This window comes from Primulina eburnea, chromosome 10 (assembly GCF_022965805.1).
Source record: "Primulina eburnea isolate SZY01 chromosome 10, ASM2296580v1, whole genome shotgun sequence".
Classification (NCBI taxonomy): domain Eukaryota; kingdom Viridiplantae; phylum Streptophyta; class Magnoliopsida; order Lamiales; family Gesneriaceae; genus Primulina; species Primulina eburnea.
The window spans coordinates 37990551-38012076 of NC_133110.1; the positions used below are offsets into that span (position 1 = coordinate 37990551).

Below are 21526 nucleotides of genomic sequence, written 5' to 3' on the forward strand. Positions count from 1 at the left end.
TACATCCAGGCGTTAATACGAGGAAAAAAAACATCTAGTTGAATTTAGAAAACGTCCATTCCCGTCGTAAAACAATTGACCTTTCCTACTTTCCAAAGTCGACTACTAATTTTTTCTTCTAATATCTTTATCTGTATCTTTTCTTTACGACAGTAAATATATAATTTTGAATTGTAAATTTATATGTATATTCATGTCTATATCTTCATTAAATAATAATAATAACAACAAAGACATGTCTCTTTGTTTGTTTGTACATCATCTATTAATAGATTCTAAAATAAATTTAAGAAAAATGAAATTTAACCAATATTTTTTTGAATGCAATTTAAACTCTAATCTTTCTCTGCATTTAAACTCTAATTCTCATATTTCTCTTTTTTCATTAATTAATGAGTTTTAAAATAAATTGAATATATGAACAGCCACCTTACCCTAATTAATAGGTGGATACTGAGAATAAGGTAATCATGAGATTTTCTCCAATAAATAACATTCATGTATTTCATTTGAGGGATTCGGATATTCTTGTTTCCAAGCTTTTGAGCAATATTCACGTATATTCACTCACATATACAGTTTTTCTTCTTCATCTCTCACTTACTAACTTAAGCATCGGAGTTACCACGCCGGACACTCTCTGACGCTCATTCACGAGTTCATTTCATTGTTTGCAGGTTACGGTTGAGGCCATATCATACAGATATATCTTCTCCATAAGATATATTCCTTGTTCTTTTTCCTTAAAACATAACTCTTATCAGATTCGATGGATTGCCCCGACTCCGCTTACCCAGTTCACCCAGATTGCATCATTTACCCTTTTCATGGATGATTTACGACGGGAGGCAAGAGTCTACGTACTGTTCTAGCTCAATCTTTCTCTGCGTCTCGAATATGAGAATCCTTTCGTTCTTGATTATTTATCAAATCTAACATCTCGAGGGGATGAATGCCCGATGGGAAGTTTCATATATGCTCCCAATGGCTGATGGTGTCCAAGCACAGAAATAAACTAAGGGCTAGATAGCATTTATTTTTCTCAAGGTCAAAGCTCTCCAAGTATTTGATCACGAGCCACAAGTTATGTTGGATTGGGCTTAATTTGGGCAATGAGCCCAATGTCATTTTAAATAAATATTCTTATTATATATAATTGTTTTTTTTTTTAAAATGGTTAATATATTAAACTTAAGTTCTAATTTATTATCACATAATCCTAGCCATTGCCAAATGTCCTAACACGTACTTGACCTTCTACATTTGCATAATAAAAATATAAAATTAAATGAAATAAAGATAAGAGCCCTTTTGAAAAGCAAAACATGACAACATGATTGATGAATTGACGATTGTGTTGACCTTTGCTTACCAACAAGTTTTATTTTCCCATTGACCCTATCCACGTTGAGAGAGAGTAGATTGTTATATATGGGTTTTAAAATCGAGCCGAGAGATCGTCTCAAATTTACGATCTTGATGTTAGATGAATACCCCACTCATTAAACAATATATCTAATTTTGCGGTTATCTCAATCGTTGAAGGTAATATTTCGCTCTTATTTTTTTTATTTATCAGCGCAATGGACATTCTTTTTAGTAATGTGTCCTAAATAAAATAGACAAAAATTTATGTGAGACGGTCTCACAGGTCGTATTTGTTAGACGGATCTCTTATTTGAGTCATCCATGAAAAAATATTACTTTTTATGCTAAGAATATTGCTTTTTATTGTGAATATGGGTATGGTTGACCCGTCTCACATATTAATATCCGTGAGACGGTCTCACATGAGACCCACTCAATAAAATATCTTCCAAAATATAATCCCCTGTGTTTATCATTAATTTTACATAAATCTAAATGACATTTATAAATAGTATTAACCCTTCTGCATGCAAGTGGTGGAGAACAAGTGAATTAGTAAATAGCAGACAAAGCAAAGGGAAAAACAAAATCTATTTTTTTTATAGTTTAGAGTGTGGGATGATGAAATAATGACGTCATGATTGCGTCAAGAAGTTGTGAACCAAATTAGCTGTGAAAGTTGAAAAATAAACAGACGAGAAAAATGGAGGGTTTCTTCATCATTTCATAAACGTACAATCACACCTGAGAAAGTTGAATTTCCTGCATACCCCAAAAAGTGCAACGAGGACTGTTTTTCTAACTATATATTAAAAAAAATGGATCCATAAAGTTGAAAAAAATCAATATTATTCTTGAAATTGTATAATTCATAGCTAATGTTACAGATCGTAAGTTAAAAAAATGTTTTTAAAGTTTAAACATAGTACTCAAAATCCAGAACTTAATATATTTGAAGTAATTAAATTTTTGGAAATGTGTTGTTTGCGATTTCGGTCATCCATATCATCAAATTTTAATTTTAGTCATCTATCTTAAGATTTTAGCAATTTAGTCTTTTTTTCATCGAAGGTGTTGATGTAACCTGCAATAGTGTTACATCAGTTACACATCGAGAAAAAAAGACTGAAATTGTCAAAAAATAGTGTATTAATGCTGAAATTTAACAACATAGAAAATCAACATCGCAAGAAGACAAACATATACGACAAAAAAAATACAATATCCCCCGAATGTTCAAAATATACAGCATTTTTCATTCATATATTGTAGTGGCAATACATACATGCATATAATATGTTGAAATATAAATTGTTTGTTCGTAGGTGCTTCGAGTTCGATGTAATTCCCAAAGTACAAACTTAATAGTTGAATGGTTAGTTAAGAAGAATGTTAGGTATATGTATGGAAGAATATTGCTTAGAGTTTAGGCAACATAAATTATCGACTAAACAGTAAGTAATACTCTTGCACACATATATACCTTTGTATGTACGCAAAATTTTATTCTTGATTAATTTCGTTCCTAAAATAAGGATAAAAGATTCATTTCGTTCATTCATTTATATATAGTATTAGTGTGCATTGGTTAATTATTTTCTTTTCCATGTATTTTAACTCGATAGTTTTATAATTTGGTCTGAATAATAAAAATAATGTTAGTTTATGCTCCACTGAGATTAATTATCATCCTGTTAATTTCAACATCATTAAATTACGTAATTGTTTCACATATTAGTGAGAGTTGACATCGTATGTTAATTATCTGATAGCTAAAATTTCGTCACAATTATGGAGAGAAACACTCTAATTAATGCCGATAAAAACTAGTTTTCTTTTTAATACATACATACAAACTTACACACACACTTGCGCGCGCGCACACATATATATAAAAAAACATACTATTCCTTTAGCGAAGTGAAAATTACTATTAAAACATACATACATCCAGGCATGTAGCACTTGGTTTGCATAAAATTTTCAGACACAATTAGTACATAAAAGACTACAAATTAAGCATTCACATGCATGTATATTTAATAAGTTAGCTACTAAACATATTATTTATAAGGTGAATTAATTTGCAAGAAATACACAAACATTGATATTAATACAGCAAGCTGTAGCATCAGAAGCATTCAGAACCGTGCGAGTTTTGGAGAATGACTGCGTCTGATATTACAACAAATCAAAAGGGCTACTACTTGACGTGGGTTTACGCGACGTCGGTTGACCGGTCGGAAGCTCAAAAGCCACCGCCAAGAGAAGGGTGCGGCGGGGCCCAATAATCGGCTCCGATGATATTGTCATTTCCGACATGTTGAGTGCAAGAGATCGGAACCAGACAAAGCCCTCTATTTCTTAAATCCTTCGATCCTCCTCGGCCTTGTGACTCCTGCATATGTATAAAAATTTAATTTGAACGTCTGTCCGACACTATACGAGGAAATTATATCCGATAGACTCATCGTGTGTTTTGTTTTTACCCGTCTCACAGATAAAGATTCGTGAGACAGTCTCACAAGATAAATACTCATGTTTTTTAAGAAGCATGTAAATTATAATTTATATACTTATGTTATACTCATCATGAAAAATTTGATAATATATATATTATTATAGTTTAGTTATTTGTGTCAAATTAATGACATCCTAAATACACGAACTCTATGTCATTAAATTATTAAACTTTAATAATATTTGTATATTATTCTAAGTAAAACGAGGCATAAAAATAACAAATGCTTGTTTTTTTCACAGACAATTTTATCTTTTGAGACAAATAATATACTACTTTAATAATTAATTAAATAATATTCCTCTTTATTAGTATATACCTGGCTAGGCTCTTCGCGAAATAAACCATTCCTTTCTCGAACCTAGAAAAAAAAATCAGATTATTATATTCGGAAAAAATCACATGATTCGGCATTCCCATTCCCATTTAGAAACACAATGTATGTTGTGAACTTTGTGGGTGCGAAAATCTTGTCTCGCATTGGAAAATGTGAAAATGTTTTTATATGAGCAAATATCACCGGGAACGCACAAAAATACCATATTTTTTCAAATTTAATATTTCAAATATAAAACTTATTTTTTGATATTTTATTTTTCGATTGATTCAAATATAGTAATATTTTTCTATCTTTTAATCAATATAAACTTTGTTTTTCTAATGTTTTTTTATATGTATGAAGAGACAAACAAACTTATCTATTTGAGACGAAAAGAATATTAAATTGTAATTTCATCTAAATCATTAAACATGTTAGCCGTTCAGAGATTACTTACACAATGATGTGAACTATTTCCTGAAGTATTGCGCATGTATGGAGAGCTTAGCGCCTGCAATTTCCCAAAAAGTTTTGAAAAGATTATACAAATTGTTTTAAAACTTAACTGTACAAGAGTGGTTCTCATGTGAGACCGTCTCACGGATCTTAATCTATGAGACGGGTCAACCCTACCCATATTCATAATTAAAAATAATACTCTTAGCATAAAAAGTATTACTTTTTCATGGATGACCCAAATAAAATATCCGTCTCACAAATACGACCCGTGAGACCGTCTCACACAAGTTTTTACCACTGTTCAATTGGATGGTACCATTCCAATTTGAAATCTAATATGGAAGGAAAACAAATAGTTCTAAGAAAGGTTGGTACTAGAATTTACTGAAATGAAAGACCATCCACTGATAATTTTTAGCTAAATTAAGAATAATTAGAAGGAATAATCGAAGTAGCAAAATAATATTACCTCAATTTGACTCTGGAGGAATCTAATGTAACCAATGGCTTCTGACAAGACAGAGGCAGTGTCAGTCTGCAAAAGAGAAACATGCCACAACACCCCTAAAGTCATTTTTATCAAAGCTCTACTTTAGTTTCAAAAGACAACCCTAGCTAGATGGAGTGATAAATAAAGTTTAAAGAAAAGAGGAATATTTTTTGTTATTTTTGGGTTATTTTTAAGTCTTTGATATTCATTTAACAGCATTTAAAGTAAATAACACATTAGTTGCAAGCTATTGTTAACAAGTTGGTAACCTTATTCTGGAAAATGCTGTAAATACTTGTTGTGCTTAATGTTAATTTAATTTCCTTCAGAAGTAAAAAAAAAAGTTGGTAAGATTTTACTTACCTTTCCAAAAGGAGAAACAAATTGGTGGAGAGCTGTAATTCTATCCCCTAACTTCTCCTTTCTCACCTGTAATATCATCAAGATATATTTGTGAAAACTTGCGTAGAATTTCATAAAGTCCATATTTTCTCCAGAATATTGCAATCAAATGGTTTTTGTTTTTATGAAAGAGAGATTCCTGACCTTCAAAGCTGGTTGAGATGAAGACTGTTGAACCCTAGCCTTCTTAGATACCCCACCAGTTCCAGTGCTGTTGCACTTTTGACAAAGGAAAATATAAAAGAATAGTATTGATCATCAAGAAAACTAAACCATGGAGGGGAATCTTACAGCTAAATAACTATATATATATATGTATATATATGTATATATTCGCGTAAGAATAATACCGATTTCTTTTCAAGGATTCTTTGTAAAGCATGTGTTTAATCATTAAATCATAGTAGCGTGCAAAGAAAATCATAAAGTTTGTTACTTTATGTGTTTCATGTGGTAATAATGTATCTTTGGACATCAAAGATCTCTTTTTTCAAAGTGTTCATATACACACACTCTAGTTAATCAGACATACAGGATTCATGTATATAATTAACACATAATCATAATGGTTGTGTATACATATATATCTATCTAACATCTTAATCGAGGGAAAGACTTGTAACTCTGAGTTGATCTTACAGATTTCTTACGTTTTTTTCGTTAATGGATACTTTTAGAAACATGCATATATATCAGGTAGTTGTTTTTATCTATGATCTATATGTATGTTTATCCATCTTGCTTTCTTACCTCAGACGAATGCTCTTGATTATGCCGATGATTCTTTCCTTCCGTGGCGGCTGCCGAAGACCCCTTCCCACCAGAGAAATTCAACAAGCTGTTACTCAAATTTGTGATACAGGAGGTGGGAGAAGAAACAGGCATGACTTGATGATGATGTCCCCAATTAGAATTAGATGTATGTGAACTATTGGCCTGAAAATTATCATAATCTAGATGCTCCGGAAAAAGCTGGCCGCCGCCGCAACTGTTGGTTTGCGAAACTTCTTGCTTCACATCAAGATTAATAGCACAATCCCTTGTAAAAGTTGAGTTCAGATTCAAGACTTGGTCTTCCCAATTCTCCAACTTCTTTTGCTGCTGAAAAAGACTGCCACCAAACCTGTTTTCCTCTTCATTACCAGATAATCCACCTCTGACCATGCTCAACATACATAAAATCACTGGAGTTAACTAACAAGTAATTTCACACATACATACACATACATGAACTAGCTAGTAAAAATTAAACAATTTGTGCATAGATATGTACAGCCAAGAAGCATGGATAAATGGGGTAAATTATTAAAAAAATCATGTAATAAGGCTGCTAAGACTCACATAAAAAGGCTGTTAAAGGCTTAAAGCTATACAGATTAAAAAAAAAGCAGAAAAATTATAACACACACACACACACAAAATGTGTACGAGTGTGTGAATAAGTAGGGTAAGCTGATAGCAGCTAAGAAGTACTAGCCAATGGTAATGAAAGAACAAAATTCTACGAATCCTTATGCGTTATACATCAACGGAACATAGAGATCGATATTAAAGGGTTTGCCAACAAATTCATTTACTTGTGTAAAAGAGAAGTGGAGAAATTTACAGGAGAAGCTGGCTCCAAGACCTAACAGGAAAATCTTGTTCAGGATGATGATCAGATTCAGAAGGGGTGGAAGAAAGCGAAGAAATATTTGAGCCATAGACAAACTGAGAAAACTGTGGATGCATGCCATTCATGCTCCACCAGTTAGGGTTTCCAGCCATCATTTGTCACTCAAACCCAACAAAATCACCAACTAAAACTAACCAGAAATCCTCCAAAATATTTCAAGAAATCGAAACCTTTTTTCGTATTAATCTCTCACTGTTTTCTTTTTCTTTCCAAAATATATCTATTTTTTCTCTTGCTCTCTCACATCTTCTTTGTTTTGGCACCAAAACGAGCCTTTTTTTGAAGCTTTCAGAATTATGGTTTGCTTTCTCAGAAGAAGATAAAGAAATCCCATATCTTTATTAAATAAGAGTATTTCATACTTGTGGGGTTGGGGAAGCCTTTTGTTTGTTTCCTCTCCCTTCCATCTTTTTTTTTTCATTTTTATTATTAATTAGTCAATTTATTATATGTATGTTGTCTTTTTATATAGTTTTGCTTTAACTTTATCATAAAGTGCGACAGAAAAAGCTGATGGGGAGTGTTTTCAGGCCAAAAAACAAAGGCCGTGGAGCTTATTTCCTTGAATTGGGGTGGAAACTATATATGAATTGTTAGAGAATTAGGTTAAGTTTAGGTTTTAGATTCATTACTATGTTTTTTTTATCAAAAAATTAATTATATGAAAAATCTTAAATTCCATATATGTATGTAATTTTAGAAATAATTAAGCTTTAATCGTATTTTTATTAAATTCTTAAATATGGGAGAAATGACTATATAACAGTCCCATAAGTTTAGTAAAGTAGCAATGATAAAACATTTCTATATATGTAGAAAAGATTATTACTTTGTGCAAATCACGTAAGAATTTATTCCTCCCACGGAACATCATTCTTTGATAATAACTAAAGGATTCTAAGGTCTTCGAATTAATCAAGTAGAAAGACGTGGATCGTCTCGCTCTCTTAGTCTATGTCACGTCCCGGGATGAGGGTTGGTTGACACCGGCGTTGCTCTTAAATTTACATTCGAAAACAACAAGCCTCGGAAGTACAAAATTCAGAAACCAGTCTTTTATTCATAATAATCATTGTCTGATACAAACTCAATGATAAATGTTTTACAGCGGAAATGTAAAACCAGAAAATACAATGTATGAACAGATGCAGTGTAATATAAAATATAAATCAGAACTAAGACAACGATCTTCATCACCAACCCCAAAACTGATGTTGCTCCTCTTCTTCTAACAACTCTTCCTCGTTCTTATCTGAGATGGGTTTGGTGGGTGAGTGATATGATTGTCACTCAGTATGCGGGGGCGGGAATAACTCTCAGTTTTCGAAATCATTTTCATACAGAAACAGTAATACGAATAATATACAGAAATTCTTATTTTCATAACATAAATCAATATTCAGTATTCTGAAATCAGGAATCAGTATTCAGTAATCAGAGATTTAACAAGTAAGCACTGAGCACGTTCGTGAATTTAATGGCTAAACTGATATCAGTCCCTTATATGTTCTCTCCTCTAAGGGGTGAGGCCAGTAATCAGTAATCAGTAATGTTCAGAATATATATTCCTACCATTAGTTCACTAAGTTTCAGTGCTTCAGAACCAGATATCAGAAATCAAGAATATACTTTGCTTTAAAACAGAAATCAACAAACGGGTTTCAAGATATTTATACATAAGCCCACTTATCGTAATTTTCTAGAATTTCGGTTGAAGTCTACTGGAAATCTGGTTGCTCTTTCTACTAGATTCTACTGCTCGAAAATAAGTACTCTTTTAGCTTGAAAATTCAAGTGATAATCTCAAGATTTGTGTAACTCAATTCAGAGGTTTGAGAGTGTTATTTATAGGCCAAATTCTGACGGTTAGCTTCTCAATTAATGACCATAATCTGCCATTAACATCATTTATTCCATGTTATTGCTTCAGTTACAAGTCTAAGCTGAATCAGTAACTGTCTGCTGCTTTCTCGCTCTTCTGCTGCTGGAGTCTGTCTGCTGGAAAATATATGTCTGCTGGAAAAATACCAGCTTCTGAAATATGAGTTGATGCTGACATTTTGATAGCTGCTGAAACATTTCTAGCTGCTGGAAATTCAGGTTCTCACGGTCTAGGTTAATCAAATTTTTCGAGTTCGTTCCAAATTTCCTATATTATATATGTGTGCATATATCTTTGTGTATGTGTGCGCGCGCTCAGAGATTATTCGATATTGATTCAACTAGCTATTGTGTAGAATTTTTTTGTTATTTTCAAAATTTATGATGGTTTATATAATTTTTTATATAAAAAAAAAAAACAACAACAACAGATTGGATATTTTAGAAATGGTAATTTTGGGAATAGTCCATTTTTTATGGCAAAAACTTGTGTGACACGGTCTCACATGTCGTATTTGTGAGACGGATCTCTTATTTGGGTAATCCATGACAAAATATTACTTTTTATGGAGTATTACTTTTTATTATGAATATCGGTAGGGTTGACCCGTCTCATAAATTAAGATCTGTAAGACGATCTCCCGATTCTTTTTTTAATATAATATAGATATTGAAGCTTGAGTGGCTAGTGATTGTGTGTGTAACGGACGGAATTCCTTATCATTAGGTAGTAAAATAAATCATAATTAACTAATGAACTTTTCAAATGAAATGGAGAAAGATTAGATTTGAATAATTAAATGAAGAAAAAAGCTTAGCTTTAGAGTTTTCTATGTTGTTGGGAGTCATTTTCTTATTGACCTTATAAGATTAAACAAACAACAAAAAAGTTGTTGCCAATCTACTGTGTATATATATTTTTATATTAAGGAGGGGATAATCTTTACAAGGGATTTTGAGATTAGTTTAATAATTACAATTTAAATCCACTAAAAACTTTTTTATTTTTTTTATATTATAGTACTTAGTGCATTATTATTAACTTATAATTGCAAAGAAATGTAACATTCTTTTTATTCTGACCCCCCACCAGCCACTATTCCCATATGCAATTAGTCTCCTCAACAAAAAATTTTCATCCAGCAATATATTTTGGTACTAAGAATATCTTTCCCCCTCAAAACTTTCAATATATTAATTGTTCTATGTAAATTTTTTTATTAATTAAAAGACATTAAAAATATGCATTTGTCCAAATTAATTATGTGCCAAAGAATTTATAATATTTATTTTGTTAATAATAGTCTCCAGTAACATTTAAAATTTTCTGTGAACCAGCTTTTAAGGTGGATGTGACACAAATCAGTTTCTTTTTTATAACTGTTGTCTTAAATTGCATTTGAAAACTCGAATCAAATTGGAGAGTCGGCTTCTCTCATTGGATTCCCCCGTTCCAATATCAATTCAACTTAGATTTCCGGTTTTTTTATGAGCATATAAATATGTTAAGACAAATGTTGTTCAAAGGATGAGACAACGTAGAACGAATATTATTTAAATGATAATTTAATATATATTGATAAAATAATGATTTATAACTACAATATTTTGTATAATTTGAATCAAACGTAAGATGAAATGTCTTATCATTTACACTAGAAGTGTGTGTTCAAGAATTTATAAGGTATAATTTTTTTTTTTAGGAAAAATTATAATAGCTGAGTATTCTCAAGATTAGGAATATATGGAACATGTCACATGTTTCAAGTATCATATATCTGACGTGATGATGAATTTATCTTGGCAAAATGGTGTCTAAAATATATAAGAAGTTGACCACAAATCGACGAGCATAATGGAATTAAATCGTTTTCCATAAATAGGACACGCCACATGTTTCAGACACCAAAAAGAGACTTGGTTCTTTCCCTATAATGGACATGTAACTCACATTGGACGAATAGAAAAATCGCGGGAAAACGTGTACTGTAACATGATCCATCATTGAATTTGGATTCTTTTTGTTGGCATTGCATTCCAACCTAAGAAAAGAAATGTCCGTAAATAGTGTCCCCGATGGCAACAAAAAACATGCATTCATCACATAAAAGGACACATGATGCATTGGCAAACTTGAAATATTTTAATCTACCAATTTCAGGTGCTTTTTATATGGCAAATTTGCCTTCATCTAAACAAGTTTTTTGGACAGTGTATTATTTCCCAGTTTAGTCATCTTCTACAACTGCAACTGCAGATAAAGAGTTGGAATTTCTAGCTACCAAAGGCTGACAAGAGGTTGGGGCACATAACTGAAAATGGCTGATACAGCGGTTCAACAAACCTGACTCACCAAATCAGAAAAAATTATCAAAGATTGGCCTTGCTTTTCCAGCAGCTTACCATGATGGTGAATGACTTGGATCCTGGGAAGGATTGGTGTAATTGTTTCATTTAATCAATCGAGTGAACTTTACTACGGCGCCACCTTCTGGTATTTTTGACACAGTATTTTAATTGTGGTAATATTTGACGTTTCATTAACCTTGAGTAATAATCACTCGTTCTGGGTAGTTTTGTTGACAGTAACCCCATGCCGCTGCATAGCAATAACAAGTTCGTTGCACCTAGAGCACCGAAAGGCTGAAGAAGCAGAGCAGCGAGTTCGTAGACAGTAGTAGCAGTACCTATCAGCAAGATTATATTAGCATATAGAGTTCTAGCAAAAACACAAAAGATCTATAAACATCTTAGATTGCCAGAGTAGAAACAGCGATCAAATCGGCATGGATTTAAGTGGCAAATCGAAAAGATCTGATGAGATTGAAGTATATCATATATGTGTCCAACTTAATACAAAATTTCACCAATAACCACAAGTATATTGCAACTCCATAATTCCAAGTGATATAAGTGAACCACAAGTGGCAGTTATTAGACATGATTGAAGGAGTGGTCTTCTAAGATTCTGAGCATCACATTTAAAAATTAGCACAGCACTATGCTTTTTTTTCAAACACTCAGGTTTATTCTGTAATGGCTCACTTCTACCATGTGAAGGAAATTGTAAGATTCTAGTGCCTAGGTGGTAACAAACATAATGTAGTGTCGCCTAAGATGGGTTGCTACGAGAGATTATGACATTTATATGAAAATAAACTCTTAAAAAAATCAAACTACCTGTGCTGACATGGGAGAGCTAAAAATGGGGTGGTTGGGGTGGCCTGGCAAATGGGGCATAGAGCTTCATCCCTCTCTGAACTTGATGATTTATCCTTCGAGAATGGACGGAGAAAATTTTTCACAGATGATGAATTGAGTAGAGGTAGAAGCAACAACAACATTTCCTGCATATATTTCATGCTTCAGTACGTAAAACTGAAGGATATAGACAGATGTTCCAAGCATATCCACACATGATTGATGCATACAATCATTAAAACTCACAGATAAACAAATCAAGTTTTATTGACAAAAATACAATACAACAAAATTAATTAAAGACTTTTTGCAGTTACAATCCACATAGAATCATTTTTCTTGGGCTTCTAATGGTATAATGAAACAAGTAAAAAAAACAACAAAGTGCACCATGAAATAATCCTTAAATCCATCATAAGTTAGTCAAAATACATAAGCTAATTGAAAAACCCACCAGCGACTTCCACAAAAAAAGGTAGAGAGGGGTTATAGAGAAGAATATGGTATATTGATTTGTTAAAACAGTTTTTTTTCTTTTTTCTTAACTTAATGGAATAAAGGGAGTGGGACATCACCGAAAATTCATTCCACACCAGCTGGCGGTTCATGTACTCGAAGCTCACAGATCGATTCATATGAGGACTTTCATACACAAGTCTAGCTTTCAGAGCTCTCTCGATGAGACTTCTGTACCTGAATATATATGAAGAGTCAATACGAGCAGCAACTACTTCTTATGCTAACTCATATAACAAAGCTTAATGAAATAAAATCTTTGAAAGATCACAAGAAAGAAGATTTTCAATAATTTGGGAGTGAGTTTTCATAGCTGGAGTGGTGTTCGTCGGCCATCACAATTTCTCAGGGGGTATCAAATTTGAGAGAGGATAAGTATGAGTTTCAAATGCAATGTGAAAGGTACATTATATGACATTGTGTTAAGGCTGTTGGGAAAAAAATAAAATTTAGCTATAGACATATATAGTTGAATCCGTTCTCTGCAGCACCGAGGCAAGCCTATCCATACAGTTATATTTCCACAGAGTTGCTTAAGTAATGAGTGCACATACAGGATGGGGAAAGGAAGCAAGATCACAGAAAATCATCAGTCTAGATTTACCATGATGAGTGCTACACAGACTATTATGTAATATAATAAGAGCCAATCGCACAGCAGTTTTTCTTTCTACATTGACAAAATCGAACAATCATGGGATTCAGGATCAATATAACTAAAATTGAATCCAACATGAAGTATGTTCATGACAGAATGCTCCAGTACTAAATTTTTAAACTACACCAGTAAAATAATGCACAACATAGTCTTCTCGGCCAAACATGTGATCCATGAGGAATCCTGCCATGGTTTTCTTGCTTTGCAGGTATATACGAATATCAGAAGATAAACAAATATAACGCATGATAACACCTCTAAGCTCTCATCTATTACAGATGTCCAAAGAACTTCATATAGCAAAGCTTACAACAGCAACTAGCATTCAGAACTGTTTTTTATTTCCAGTTTGAAGACATATTCTTTCTTCTCAAAAGAAGACACACATAATAGAATGATATAATAAGTGAAAGATTTGCATTCATAACATACCTCCCGGTCAAGAGAAATATGAGTAGGTTTATGAATGATGTGGCTTTGTAAATTCCCTCTATGCGTTGCAACAGAAACCAACTTCGACGACCTAGTGATCTCTGCAGAAAAAAACAAACTAGAATATGTTACCTTTATTGTACGTAGACATGTGCATGTTGTGTTCTTGTATCCACATCAATGGACAAACAAATTGTGTGAATGTCTGTCTTGTCAATGCAAAAACAAAATAAAATGATAATATAGTTCTATCCTGAAGTAAAAAGGACCTGTTCAGTGTCGCCCCATCTACGGAAAGCTGAAAATGACTGAAGACGGGCCCAAACATACTGACCACCGACAGTTGCAATACAGTACCAGATCTTCTGAGAAACTGTCAATCCCGGCCCCTCTAGCCCAGTTCTAACTACAAAGTACAAGTGAAAGCACATACGTTGAGCATGTAAACTGAAGCAGTAAAAGCAAGAGGCTTGAAGACTCGACTAAATAATACAACAGCAAAATTTTAGAAAAAAAGACTTAAATGTTAGATGGATGTTGCAGGAAACAATAAAAAGCATTGGCTTTTCAGAGAACTCGTCATATCTTTAAAAAAAAATTATCATTCATAAGCATATTCTAGAGAACAGTTGTATTCAAGGTATAGGATAAATCAATTTTCACTTGTTGGACAGTTAAGATGCCTTCTTCATAGTTTCCGGCAACATTGATGACCAATTCGAGAACCCACAGATGAAGGACCTTCGAGGTAATTTCATAACATGAATTTCTATGTGAAACTAAAGTTTAACAAGTCAAAGCATTGAATGGCATTGCACTGTCTAATGTGCCTGTTTAAGATGACGAGCAAAATCCATATGGCTATGCTGTTGCATAGGCAGTGGTGAGTTTCTTTCCAGCATAATTTCATGTCATCAGCATTACCCAAAAAATTGTCAATGAAGTTATTGGCTTTATATTAAATGGAAAATCAAGGTACGAGTCCACAAAAGTTAAGAAGATAATGATGGTTTTGAGCTTTGACAACAAGATCAAAGAGAGAATGCACTAATTATAGCAGAACCTACATATGGGGACATTAAAATGCATTCTGAAATAAAACTATTCGTATCTTGATCAAGCATTAAACTACCTGATCACAGACAATCAGAAAACATAAAATGGCTCTTATTTGTGCAAAAGAGAAAACGATGATCAAGCTAAGAATATGACTGAACAGTTTTATTTCACCTAAACGAAGCAGAAACCACATAAAGAACCACTGACCTTTGCTCCTGGTTTCGAAGGCATGTTCATCTCTATATCTCAAATTCATGAGTGCATTACCCGGAGTAGGCTTATCGACCCAAATGGAAAATCTCCAAATGAGAAATTCAAGAAAAGCGTCAAGCTCTGGCTCATACTGAAATAGCATTCCTGGCTAATTTCAAAATGGCATGCAAAATAATCAAATGCTTATCAACTCCCAAATTACTCCCTGAAACCTATTCAAGTGAGAAAAACTCAACAGTGAGACATTTACCTTCGTCAAAGAGAAAACTTTAACCAACTGTTCTTTCAACATGGCTGACATTTCAATATCGAGTCTTGCAGCATCAAACTGGTTAACTCTAGAAATCTCGATTGGGATTACCTCCTGTTAAAGAAAAATCTCTAATATAATAGTCATATGATGAAGGGGGGAACAAGAAAACTAAACTAGTTGAAGTTTTGAGTCCCCCAACACCTCTATTCAGCAGCCCACCCTCAAGGGAAAAGTTGGAACTTGACCGTAAAATATATCCTTCATTGCACATCTTCCCAAAAATAAAAAATCAAACACTTCCAACAAGCTCATTAAGCTTATCCCAAAACAAGATCTGAATTTTGTAATAAGAACGTAAGCCACGGGCTTAAAACATTAGTCTTTTATTAGGTTCTTGACACAAGAATCCAAATAAACAATGAAAACCCGCCATACACGTTTTCAGGCAATGAAAATTTGAAAATTCCACATTTACAAGAACTGCACACAACTGACTAATTCCATCAAACTGCTAAGACAATTTCAAAAACTAAACAAAACAAGTTAAAACAATCAGCCAGTAAATAAGAGGAAACGAATAGGTTTACCCGGCTAGTTGAGGAAAAAGCTAGCCATCGAGGTAGCAACTTGCGGTAAGTATCAACCCAAGAATCCTCCGGCGGCGGCGGTGGACTGATAGAAGAACTTATGCTAGATGAAGATGATGTAGCTAGGGTTTGTCTATCCATTTCTGTGGCATATGATTACTGTTTCTTGCTATACAGTTTGCTTGGAGAATTCGATCGAGATTCTGGGGAACACTCTGGTTTCTCTCTTTCTATCGGATCGAGTTCCCAGATGGGACCTTATTTTTAAAAACCGATTTATTTCGATCCTTTATTATTTATTATTTTCTTAATTTCAACATGCTACACAAGACACAAGTTGTGTCAAGTTTTGTGTCCTCCCAACTTAAATCAAAGAAAATTGTTTTTGTTGGAATTTGAAAGGAAGTATTGTATTAAAATGCGAACCTTCGAAGGGACTGAGAGAGACCATAAGAATTTCCACCAAATTTTGAGTTGTGATTTTGAACTATGTGCTGGAGGCTCCTAGAAGCCAATAGCAGCTTTATATCCATCCCTGACCGAGTATATACCCTTGGGGTCCAACACCCAATATAAAAAATCCTCATGTCGCGAAGAAGAGATAGGTATGGCCAAAATTTCCGATGCAATATAGGGGTAAAAAAGCTCCAGCACAAATTCAGTGTTCCATCGACCATCCTCAATGAGATTACTCACCATGCAGTGATTCAAGGGTTCAGGATTTTGTCGTATAATTGGCCCAATCCCAGGCACCCAGCGATCTTGGAATGCATCAATGCTATCCCCATTTCCCACATGCCAGTACAAGCCTTTCTCTAATAAAGATCTGCTCCACAAAAGCGATCGCCAAATATATGATGGATTACTACCAAGATTGGCATTCATGATATCTTGATGTCTAAAATACCTGGCCTTGAGAACCCGTGCAACCAGAGAATCAGGGTTTACAATAATGCGCCATATTTGTTTTGCTAGGAGCGCCTGGTTAAATGTCTGCAGATGTCGAAAACCCATCCCACCTATACACTTTGGTTTACACAAGTCTTTCCATGATTTCCAATTTAATCGCTTTCGTCCGTCGTTCATACCCCACCACAAGTTCGAACATTCTTTCTCTATCGCTTTACATATAGACATCGGGATACGAAAACAAGACATAGCATAGTTTGGTATAGACTGAATCACCGATTTAATCAGAGTCTCTTTACCCCCAATTCAGAATATTTTTCCTTTCCAACCTTGCATTCTTTTCACCACCCTGTCAATAAGATATCTGAATTGAAGATTCTTATTTCAGTTAGAGAAAACAAGGAGACCCAACATCGAGATAGCCAACATATTTTTGATAGTCTCCATCACGGTTTTATCTGTGTTAGGGCTGAAAGATAAGGACGACTTCTCAAAGTTGATTAGTTGTCCCGATGCTCTTTCATATAATTGCAAACAATTTTGTACCCCTGCACAATTTTCCATAATTGCCTGGACAAAAAAGAGACTATTGTCTGCAAAGAATAGATGAGAAATCGATGGACAAGTGGGAGCCATTTTAATACCAAAAATAAGCTTCGAGCCTCAAAAGAGAGTAGCGCAGAAAATAAGCCATGGGCACATAAAACAAATAAGTAGAGGGAAAGAGGATCTCCTTATCTTATACTCTCTTTGGAAATATATTTCCAATCAGCTCCCCATTAAGAGAAAAAGAATAAGTGACAGTACGGACACACCGCATGACCTTTACGATCCAAGTAGGGGAGAAACCCAAACGGTCCGGCATACCCTCAATAAATGTCCACTCCACACGGTCATAAGCCTTACTCATATCCAGTTTTTTAAAACCCCATATCCCTTTTGTCCACATTTTCCACTTCAAATCCAATGAAGAGCCTCAAACCCCAGCATGACATTGTCAGATATTAAGCGACCTTTGAGAAATGCACTCTGGAATTCGTTGATTGTATGATTGAGAATAGGACGTAATCAGTTTGTCATAGCTCGAGCCACAATCTTATAGCATACATTGCATAAACTGATTGGCCGAAAATCTTTCATGGTCATGGGGGTTTTGATTTTTGGTATCAGAGTAACAACAGTGTCATTCCAGCCATCAAGTGGTGCGTCATCATTTAAAATCTGTAACACTGCTATATTAACCTCCCCACCTACCATTCCCCAGAATTTCTGAAAGAGAAACACCGACATTCCATCACTTCTTGGAGCCTTATCAGGATGTATATCAAATAAGGCCTTTTTAATTTCATCTGGGAAAATGGAGCACACAGAAGAGCATTATAGTGGTCATCAATCTTCGGAGTGACACAGTCAAGAATTTGCCCCTTTCCCATTTCAGTTGGCCTGTTCGACTCAAATATATTGACAAAATAATTCTGAATGATTTCAGCCATCTGACTTGGCTCAGTTCACCAGTCACCATGTGAAGAGACCAATCCATGAATATAATTTTTCGCCCTTCGACGAGATGCACATGTATGAAAATATTTAGAATTTCGGTCACCATGTGCTAGCCAGTTAGTCCTACTCCGTTGTTTCGAGTATAACCCTTCTTTTGTAGCAAGAGTATCTATTTCCTTTTCAAGTTCTCCAATTTGAGGGCCTCGCCACTGCCATTGCTCATGCGTTTTAAAAACATTTAATCTCGCACAAATACAAACGGCAAACATGATATCTGGTCTACTGGCAGTAAGGTATAACAGTGAACCAATCAAACCGCGATACTGAGTTACCTCTACTGGAATTCTACTTTCATCTTTATCAAGTTTAATAGATGAGCTCATTGGAGTAGAAGCAGCAGAGCATGCTTCCATACCGAACTTTTTCAGAAGCTCCTTGGTGTACTTGGCTTGATTTATAAAAATTCCAGTATCAAGTTGTTTAATCTGTAATCCTAAGAAGAATGTTAATTCTTCCATCATGCTCATTTTGAATTTATCCTGCATCAATTTTCCAAACTTTGCATACAATTTGGGGTTAGTTGACCCAAAAATAATATCATCAACATAGATCTGTACTAAAAGTATATGCTTATTCTTGACTAAAGTAAACAGAGTTTTGTCTAGTGCTCCAATTGTAAAGTCATGATTAATAAGAAATTGCGATAAGGTGTCATACCACGCTCTAGTACCTGTTTTAGACCATATAATGCTTTGTGTAATTTGAATACACGACGAGGTGAGAAATGATCGATAAAACCTGGAGGTTGTTCGACGTAGACTTCTTCTTGTAAGAGACCATTCAGAAAAGCACTCTTCACATCCATTTGATATACTTTGAAATTTTTGAAAGCAGCAAAGGCTAAGAATATTCTGATAGCTTCGAGCCTAGCTACTGGTGCAAAGATTTCATCATAGTCTATTCCTTCTTCTTGTCTGAAACCTTGAACTACCAGTCTTGCTTTATTTCTGATCACTGTGCCTTCTTCATTGAGTTTTTTTCTTAATACCCACCGAGTTCCAATGACAGCTTGGTGAGATGGTCTAGGTACTAGAAACCAAACTTCGTTTCGTTTGAATTGATTCAGCTCTTCTTGCATAGCTTCAATCCAACTAGGATCCAGAAGAGCTTCTTCAATTTTCTTTGGTTCGTCCTGAGAGATAAAAGCAGCATGCATGTATTCATTAATCATTTGCCTTCTGGTTCTCAAAGGCGCTGCTGGATTACCAATAACCAATAGTGGAGAATGAGATTTTCTCCAAATAAAAGGATTTAAAAAGATATCTTCCTGATTTGATATGTTGAGATTGTTCTTGACGGAACAAGTAGTAGGTTCTTGAGTGTCTTCTGCTGGTATTGGCGGATCTAATGTCTGTACTTCTGGTTCCACTATCGAAATGTCTGGTTCTGGATTTTGAAGATCCTTGATGTTTGCTTCTACATCATCTTCACTGTCCAGTTCGAAGTGGATCCTGTCTAGCCTGTTACTTAAATCTGACGTGTTAGATATTTCAGGAGCACTGCTGTCTTCATCGAAGACAACATGAATCGACTCTTCAACATTAAGAGTTCTATTGTTGAAAATTCTAAAGGCTTTACTTACAGCAGAGTAACCAAGAAATAGTCCAGCATCTGATTTTGAGTCAAATGCAGATAAATGATTTTTGTCAATATTTAATACAAAACATTTGCAACCAAACACATGAAAATAAGATACGTTGGGTTTAATCCCTTTCCATATTTCATACGGAGTTTGATTGTGCCTTTTGTTGACCATAGTTCTGTTTTGCGTGTAACAAGCAGTGTTAATTGCTTCAGCCCAGAAGCGCTGAGAGATGTCTGCATCTGCTAGAATTGTTCTAGTAGCTTCTTTTAGAGTTCTATTTCTCCTCTCAGCTACTCTGTTTTGTTGAGGTGTTCTGGCAGCTGAATATTCATGATGAATCCCATGTTCATCCAAATATAACTCAAGATTTTTGTTAGTGAACTCAGTACCCCGATCACTCCTGATTTTAATGATAGAAGAAGATTTTTCATTTTGAATCCTTTTCAGAAGCTTGATCAGGAGGCTACTGGTTTGATCTTTTCCTGTGAGAAATATTACACAAGTGAATCTAGAAAAATCATCAATAACAACAAGAGTATATTTCATTCCCCCTAAGTTCATGATAGGGATTGGACCAAAAAGATCCACATGCAGTAATTCCAGACATCTTGAAGTTGATTTGCTATCTTTGTTCTTGAAACTAGATCTTATCTGTTTCCCAAGCTGACAAGCGGAACAAACATGATTTTTAACAAAATTAATATCAGGTAAGCCATCAACTATATTCTGCTTTTTGAGATGATTGATTGACTTGAAATTCAGATGATTCAATTTCTTGTGCCATAGCCAGTGTTTATTACTAAGAGAGGCAACTAAGCATGTAGGAGTGTTGAAATGATTTGAGTTCCAAGAGACTCTGTAGGTGTTGCCTTCTCTCTTTCCAGTTAATACAGTAATTTCAGCAGAATCTTTAACTACACACGAGTGCTTCTGGAAAGCTACAGAATAACCATTATCACATAGTTGACTAATGCTAATTAGATTGTAACAAATGTTGTCAAGTAATAACACATCATTAATGGTTATGTTACCATGGATAATCTTACCTTTACCCACGGTTTTACCTTTTGAGTTGTCTCCAAAAGTTATCTTTGGTCCAGTGCAACTCATTATCTCGGAAAGTAGGTTTTTCTGTCCAGTCATGTGTCTAGAACATCCACTGTCCAGATACCATGTAGAGTTACTGATTTCTTGTAGTGACCCGTTCCAGAATCACTTACTAATGAAGAACTAAGCATGCAATTAACTTAATTAATAATAATCAGAGATAACAGCGGAAAACTGACACCAAACGATAGTTATACAACCCAATCGAAAATCCAGAACAACTCAACTTAAACTGAAATATACGGTACAACCATATCGAAACAAAAAGATACCGAAGAACTAAACCAACCAGCTACTCAACGTCCTCCTCCTCCTCCTCCTGAGCTGTCCA

The 21526-nt window shown here is 34.4% G+C and overlaps 2 protein-coding genes across 2 annotated transcripts; both read right to left on the reverse strand.

Moving 5' to 3' along the window:
* Positions 1–3279: 3279 nt before the first annotated feature.
* On the reverse strand, positions 3280–7569 carry LOC140803485 (transcription factor bHLH68-like). The gene is made up of 8 exons (XM_073159385.1): positions 7166–7569; positions 6310–6715; positions 5704–5778; positions 5521–5586; positions 5137–5202; positions 4666–4719; positions 4209–4250; positions 3280–3766 (listed from the first exon to the last, which is right to left on the reverse strand). Exons 1-8 carry the CDS (start codon positions 7327–7329, stop codon positions 3617–3619), a joined length of 1023 nt encoding a protein of 340 aa, XP_073015486.1. The 5' UTR covers positions 7330–7569; the 3' UTR covers positions 3280–3616.
* Positions 7570–11254: 3685 nt separating this feature from the next.
* Positions 11255–16312, reverse strand: LOC140803486 (peroxisome biogenesis protein 2). Its single transcript, XM_073159386.1, has 8 exons — positions 16035–16312; positions 15445–15558; positions 15189–15342; positions 14192–14328; positions 13923–14023; positions 12892–13009; positions 12296–12462; positions 11255–11802 (listed from the first exon to the last, which is right to left on the reverse strand). The coding sequence occupies exons 1-8, from the start codon at positions 16173–16175 to the stop codon at positions 11673–11675; spliced, it is 1062 nt and encodes a 353-aa protein (XP_073015487.1). The 5' UTR covers positions 16176–16312; the 3' UTR covers positions 11255–11672.
* Positions 16313–21526: the final 5214 nt, after the last annotated feature.